This window comes from Gymnoscopelus microlampas (assembly GCF_963454915.1).
Source record: "Gymnoscopelus microlampas genome assembly, chromosome: 16".
Taxonomy (NCBI): domain Eukaryota; kingdom Metazoa; phylum Chordata; class Actinopteri; order Myctophiformes; family Myctophidae; genus Gymnoscopelus; species Gymnoscopelus microlampas.
In genome coordinates, this window is record NC_139953.1 from 13,535,833 (window position 1) to 13,543,841 (window position 8,009).

General features: G+C 43.8%; 1 protein-coding gene across 1 annotated transcript; it reads left to right on the top strand.

The window, feature by feature from the left end:
* The first annotated feature begins 885 nt into the window (after positions 1 to 885).
* Positions 886 to 3,487, top strand: LOC311063251 (double-strand break repair protein MRE11-like). The gene has a single exon (XM_084082551.1). The coding sequence runs from the start codon at positions 926 to 928 to the stop codon at positions 2,996 to 2,998; it is 2,073 nt and encodes a 690-aa protein (XP_083938677.1). The 5' UTR covers positions 886 to 925; the 3' UTR covers positions 2,999 to 3,487.
* Positions 3,488 to 8,009: the final 4,522 nt, after the last annotated feature.

Here is an 8,009-nt window from a genome sequence, read left to right on the forward strand (position 1 = left end):
GCAATGTTTCAACATTATCTTTATATATTTGTTCATTGAAGTGGATACCTACGCAGTGCTGTATGACAAAAGGACCTCTACCCCAAGTGATTGATTTATGTAACAATTGGAATTCTTTTGAAGGAAAACTATGTTATTTTCATGTCAAAAGTATGCAACATAAACTACATCAGGAATGCAAACTACATCAGGGGGGGGGGGGGGCGAGAAGGGGAGAAATAACACAAATGTTCATCCATTTTCAACCCATCTTTGTACAATTGGTCCTCACTAATGCTCATAAGACGGCACCATTTCTGTCTACTCTGTCTCAGAGGAGGGTTGTCGACATTTCCGAAACCTGCCTACTAATGACATCACTGGTAGGCAGGTTTGGTCCTTTCAAACAAGATTTCAATCTTTTTTATTTAGACAGGCATGGTTGCAGAAACCACGCCTGTCTGTGGGTGTGTGTATGTCGTGTGACTTCTCCCAGGCATAACTCTGACACCGTCTGACCGAATTACCTAGTGGTGTGCAATAATAATTGGGAATTAGGTCGGAACAACAGTTTCGGAGAAGCAAGAATCCACGAATATATGTATCCGCCTGTCCAGGGTTCTGTGGAGGATGGACTCAATCTCTGTGCGTCTGTGGGGGGGTGGGGGGGGGGGGGGTTGTAGGCATCGGTGTCCCTGATTGGCCAATCTGAACCATAGGCTCCCTGAATTGGCTTAGCTTTGCGTCACATTTGTGCCGCTCGGATTTACTGTATCTCTGACATTTTATCCATAACAAGCTCCAACAGTGATGTAAAATACATGTGTTTCTGATGGGATAAATCAAGATAAGAGCTTAATGTAGCTAATAATGCCAGCTGTTGTCAGTAGGTTCTCTAACGAGACATCCAGTGTTCACCGTGTAGAGTCTGTCTGTTCCATTCAACATGTCCTCAGAAGCCTTAGATGATGAGGATACCTTCAAGATCCTGATTGCCACAGACATTCATCTCGGTTACCTGGAGAAGGATGCTATCCGTGGCAACGACAGTTACTCCTCTATGGAGGAGATCCTACAATGTGCCAAAACACATGAGGTGGATTTCATCCTGCTGGGAGGAGATCTGTTCCATGACAACAAGCCGTCCCGGCGCTGTCTCAACACCTGCATCAGTGCGTTCAGACAGTACTGCATGGGAGACTCTCCCATCCGCTTCAACATCATCAGTGACCAGGCTGTCAACTTCAGCAACAGCAAGTTCCCCTGGGTGAACTATCAGGATGAGAACCTTAACATCTCCATCCCTGTGTTCAGTGTCCATGGAAACCATGACGACCCGTCTGGGTCTGAAGGTCTGTGTGCGTTGGATGTGCTCAGCTCTTGCGGCCTCCTGAACCACTTTGGACGCAACCACTCAGTGGAGAAGATAGAGATTAGTCCCATCCTCATGCAGAAAGGCAACACCAAGCTGGCCTTATATGGGATTGGCTCCATCCCTGATGACCGCCTATATAGAATGTTTGTCAACAACCAGGTAACGATGCTTCGACCCAAAGAAGACCAGGACGAATGGTTTAATCTCCTCACCATCCACCAGAACAGAGCTAAACATGGTCCCACTAACCACATCCCAGAGCAGTTTCTGGATGACTTCCTGGACCTGGTGGTGTGGGGTCATGAACACGAGTGTCTGATCAACCCCACCAGGAACGAACAGAAGCTGTTCTACGTCACACAGCCCGGCAGCTCCGTGGCCACGTCCCTGTCCCCTGGAGAGGCCACCAAGAAACACATAGGGCTGCTGAGGGTGAAGGGCCGTAAGATGAACCTGCAGAAGATTCCACTGAAGACAGTGCGTCAGTTCTTCTTCCAGGACGTGGTGTTGGCCGACCACCAAGACCTCTTCACTCCTGCTACTTACCAGGTCACAAAGAAAGTGGCGGACTTCTGCCAAGCCAAGGTGATGGAGATGCTAGAGGAAGCTGAAAGAGACCGACTTGGCAGTCCTCTCACTCCAGAGAAACCTCTGATTCGCCTCAGAGTGGACTACAGTGGAGGGTTCGAGACCTTCAATACATCTCGTTTCAGTCAGAAGTTTGTCGACCATGTGGCCAACCCCAAAGATGTCGTTAGCTTCCTCAGACAACGTGAAAAAAAGGAGGGCATCAAAGATGAGTCGCCTAACATTGACTACAGCCAGGTGTTAAGAAACACTGCAGTGGAGGGTCTGCGAGTGGAGGACCTTGTCCAACAATACTTTGAGGCAGCTGAAAAGAAGGTGCAGCTCTCCCTGCTTACGGAACAAGGCATGGGGAAGGCCATTCAGGAGTTCGTGGACAAGGACGAGAAGGACGCCATTGAGGAGCTCATCGCCTTCCAGCTGGACAAGACGCAGCGCCACCTACGGGCCAGAGGAGTCAACTCGGAACAAGATATCGACACAGAGATCCAAATTTTCAGAGATTCCAAAAAGAACACAACTGAGGAAGAGGAAGAAATCAAAGAGGTTATGAACCGAGCCAAGGTGCACCGTCTGGAGCGGGGGGAGGAGCCTGCGGACATATCAGAAGGGCTGGACATCGCGATGGACTCCGATGAGCGTTCGGCCCCACCCCCTCCCCCTACACGAGGCAGAGGAAGTCGTGGTGGGAGGGGCAGAGGTGCATCTGACACTGAACCAAAGCCAGCCAGTAGAGGCCGCAACCAGAGATCCTCAGCCCCAACACAGACCAGAAACATCATGGAAGCATTCCAGGCTTCGTCCCAACGGCCGTCTCAGGCCGGAGTGGCCAAGTTCTACGCAGGAGATGACATAACCATTGATGACTCTGATGAAGAGTCTTTTCCCGTAATAAAAGCCACCCGACCCACTCCGAGAACGTCCCAGAGCTCCGCAGCGTCCTCACTCTCCTCCAGAAGTCAGAGCCAGAGCCAGTCCTTTAAAGGAGTGGCATTTGATGACAGTGATGATAATGAGGACGATCCATTTACAGGTCTCCCAAGTCGTGCGCGGAGATAACCACAACCACATTTGAATATAAAATCTGTTGATGGGTTTGATTAGCTGACAAGCTATAAAGTAAACAAACATAATTATGTTTCGCTAGTTAACAGCGGCTCTCAGTGGCTCCACTTGACCTTTTTGTTTGGGTTATTTTTATTTAGCACACTGTGGGTCTCTTTTTGCATAATTTATTTTGGTACCACCTGAGTGGACCAAGGATGGATATGCAGAAAGGGAGCTACAGTGTGCACACTTTTTTTTTGTCCACAAGTTTTGTAATTCAGCACCTGCCTTTAATTGGAAAATGGATGTGTGCGATCCTCATTGTTCTTTTTCTTTAGGACAGGTTGCTTAGACCTAAAACCTCCCCAGCTCTCACACTGTCACCACCTGCTGGCCAACTGTAGAACTGACCCGTGTTATGCCCAGCAGTTTTTGGTTAACACTAACCAGTGTTGTTTTGTTATTGGTCTGTGTTGACCCTCATTTTCTGATGGGAATCAATAAAAAAAAACATTTGTGCCGCTGCACCAATGCTATAAGTAGTTCACAATGGAACTCTGCGGGTCATCTGTCTCCCATTTATGCCCATGTACATCATCAACACGACATCATCTGACGATCTCCATATTTGGTTGATCTGTCATTAATTTTGGTGGATACACCACTGTGTACTTGGACAACGGGTACTCTGACAACAAGTACAATGGGTATTGCATTTCCCGACTCGCTTCGTTCCCGAGTAGGCGGGTGCCCGTGGTGGGGGTGACAGGGCAGTATAGAGATTGGGGTAGACAGACCAGGGTCTTGTATACGTATATGACTCTGGTATGAACATTATTCAGGTATCCTACATTATCAAATAATCATAGCTACATTAAAAAACATGGTGGCATCAACAGCACGAGTAGAGACAAAATATATACTTGTCTGTAGGGATGTCCGATATTATCGGCCGATATTAGCATAAAAATCGATATCGGGAAAATATCGGTATCGTTTTTTTTTTTTTGCGTAGGGACCAAATTCCAAAATGACATCCAGTTGATTTCTGGGTGGCTTGTAAGGGTATGAGGAAAACATTTTCTGGGTAAAACTGCGGATTTGAAGAAACCTAAAGAAATGGGACCTGGGTATATTATGATCTGCATTGAGTGTTTCAAAAGGAATGAATGTCTCGTCTGGGAAGAGATCACAGAAAAACACTGGTATCGGTTTTTGATTTTTTTTTTTTTTTTTTTTGCTTTATAAATAAGTTACAGGAGTTTTTACTGTATATGGTGTGTGTGATATGAAATTTAAGCTTACCCTAATCACAGTAATCCCCGAATATATCGGTATCGGTTGATATCGGTATCGGTAATTAAGAGTTGGACAATATCGGTATATCGGTTATCGGTAAAAAAGCCAATATCGGACAACCCTACTTGTCTGTCCATCATCTCTAAATCTATGTGCAGGAAAACAATATTATAGTAATACCCGGAGTACTTCAGTACTTGCAACAGCTCAGATTCTTCCTCACCTGTGATCATGTGCTCGTCCAGGGCAGTGGCAGAAGCTGCATGCATCTCCAGAGTTTTTTCTGGGGAACACGAACCACCAGAATACATCAGTGGAGCCGGGAAGAAGGTCAGGTTCCTGCAATAAGTTCACAAAAGACAGACAAACTGGTGATTTTGTATGCACTTCATTCAGTAAATACACACGGACACGGTTGCAAAGTGTTGCTTTATTCCTCACTTAATGACAGTGCATATATTCTGCAGCGTTTCCATCAACACAAACTTGTTGTTACCATTAGCAACCACAGGATGGCAGGCTGGGCATACAGTATACAAACAGTGACTAACAGTATTTTATGAATGATGGAATGGCTGTGCAGCGCCCGCACGCACGCACGCACGCACGCGCACACACACACACACACACACACACACACACACACACACACACACACACACACACACACACACACACACACACACACACACACACACACACACACACACACACACACACACACACACACAAATTAAAAACAATATTTCCCAGGGTATCCAGCCTTTCACTCTCAGGTTTCCTCAGCTGTATAATTCCTTGCTTGAGTTGTTTGAAGATTAAGAATGACAAAATTGGAATGACAGACTTTGAGAAAAGGCATTGTTTTCATGGCTTTGTCATTATTAAGCATTTGTTTGTTCTTGTATCAATGTCTCAGAGCTGTCAGAGTTATTGTTTTGCAAACTAAACCCCACAGCCCTGGGTTTCATGTTTTGGGAAGTTCATTCAAGGAAATGTTGGCTGTCACTGGTAAGTGGTAAACATCTCAAGGGATAATTATTGAATAAATTATGCAAAGCCGCTGCTATCCTGATACCAGAGACTAATATGTGGCTTTATTCATATATATTCATATTTAGGCTACATTTATATCATATGGATCAAAATGACTAAATTAATGACTTAAAATTGAGAAACTCTCTCAAAATAATGAGAGACTTTATCAAAATGATGACTTAGTAGTAGTACTAGGCCTCTTAAAATAATGGGAAACTTTCTCAAAATAATCGAGTCGATAAAGTTTCTGACGCCGACCATATGACTTATAGCATTGGTTCTTAAAGTGGGGTCCGGGGACCCCAGGGGTACTTGAGGGGGTTCCAGGGGGTCCTCAGCTAAATGATGGACAGGAACCAAATGGACCATTATGGGTCTGTAACTCTGAGCGTGTACAAATGGAACCAAATGGACCCGGTCCCAGAGGTATAAATGCCATTAAATGGGGGTCCGTAGCCTAATGCATGTTAAACTGGGGGTCCTTGAAATTAAAATGGTTGAAAATCACTGCTAGAGAGCAATAAAAACCTTCTCTTATTGGAGTCCCTGGCTTATCTTTTCAAATGGGGGTCCGTGGGGTAATACGTGTCAATTTGGGGGTCCTTGACATGAAAAAGTTTGAGAACCACTGACTTATAGAATCTTTTTATTTTTTTCCAACACATTGGTGGAAATGGCGGGCTTCCATAAGTGTACAGACAGTATATATTCGTCTGAAGTGCCTGTAAGCACAAACAGCATAGGTTGTTGGTTCAAACATCACAGCAGCTTTTATAGAAGACGTTATATGAAGAAACAACATTGTTTTATGACAATGACGGACCCTTTACAGTTACACAGCTGACATTCTGAATGCTAACCACAACCAGAATAGGTCACGGTAGGCTGTGGGTGTGTTTCATTAAAGTCATTCATTGGTTCTCAAAGTTGGGTCCGGGGACCCGCAGGGGTCCTTGAAGGGGTTCCAGGGGGTCCCCAGCGAAATATGTTATAATACATAATTTTAACCACTTTAACCATGTTTTATTGTTGGCTATTCAAAAATAGCAGCGCTAAGAGCGCTTGTATATCTTGTATTTTTTTTTTTCAGATGGGGGTCCGCGGTCATAATAGATATCAATTTGGGGGTCCTTGGCACGAAAAGGTTTCAGAACTACTGAATTAAGTTACCTGCTGTGTGCCAGCTATGGACACACAGCTGTAGTCTATAGTTAATTAAGGTGGCAGTGTGGCACACAAACACAAACAGCCCGCCAATATCTAACTACTACCGCTCCAACAGTCTGTCTGTCCGGAGAAGTAGCCTACCGTAGGCTACATTAAATTAAAGACGATATTTCCCAAACAAACCTTCTTACGGTCCTGACTTTGGTGACCAGCAGTAACTACATAAACTAGAGACCAAAAGTTTGTTCAACGTTGTGTACTCCTCCTCGCGTGCCGCTAGTCAACGTCCTCCCGGACCATGGGATCTAACCACGGGACGTAACCGTCAGTGTTGCCAGATTTTGTGAGAGAAATAAGCAACCAGGTCCATGAAAACAAGCCCAAAAGAAGTCCAGATGAGCTCTTGATTGAGGCTATTTGAAAATAGCCGATCTACTACAGGCTTGTAGATCACAACACAGTTTTTTTTTGTGCTATTTTTTTAAATAGAAACAAGCATATAGCATAAAATGTTTTCAGATGGGGGGCTCCACAGATAAATACATTAATTTGGGGGTTCTTGACCTGAAAATGTTTGAGAACCATTGGCAGAGGTGGACAGAGTACTCGACCCTAGTACTTCTGGTTAAATTTACTCCACTACAAGTAAAAGTAGCTGAATCAAAATATTACTCAAGTAAGAGTAAAAAAGTCCTTGCTTTTAAATGTACTTAAAGGTAGGGTACGTGATATTTTTTTTAAACAAAAAAACAAAATGTATTTTGTTAAAAGGTTAAAGCACTATATTCTGATAGTAATTATTGCTATAGAGTGTTTGTTCAGTAACAGGAGTCTCCCCATCTCTCCAGCTCTTTAATAAACAGAAAATACATTTTCTGGTAGGTGTCAAAATCTCAGCCAATCAGGAGAAAGTACCCATTTTTAAGCTTAATTTTTATAGTGTTCCAGTTCCAATTTTGCCTGCTCATTTCTTAGTGTCATCACTTCCAATTTCACTTGTTTAAGTACAAGTTAAAGTACATTTCTTATTTTTCACATCAATGAATTGCTGTATTTTTTTTATATGGCTTTTTAAAATCACAAGTCAAATTAGTGCAGCATTGGTTCAAAAGGAGAAATCTAAATGAATGTCTTTATAGCCTAGTGGTGCAGCACAAAATAACCAAATAACCACAAAGTATTACATTTAAATATACTGTCTTGAACAAACGAAATTATGTCTAAAACCTCAGCAATGCCTATGCAACAAAATAACTCATCTAAGCAGTAGCAGGGATGTTAGGTTTTCAATGTAGTTAGTGGGTGTCAGGACCCAGGAGTGGTCATTTGAATGGGTCCCAGCCCAGGGACATTTTGTGATTCTATGAGTCCTAATAAAAACGTTTCCCCATTACCCCATACCATATGTCACTGCTATGTGCTAAATACTAGTGCTACTGCTAGCCTAAACTCCAGTGAGTTTAGGCTGAGAGTGAACCTGGGGACCACTGTTGTGTTGGGTGAGATTAGAGCTAAGATT

Excerpts from the sequence above, each read along its gene's own strand:
- LOC311063251 (XM_084082551.1), top strand. The coding sequence starts at position 926 with ATGTCCTCAGAAGCCTTAGATGATGAGGATACCTTCAAGATCCTGATT.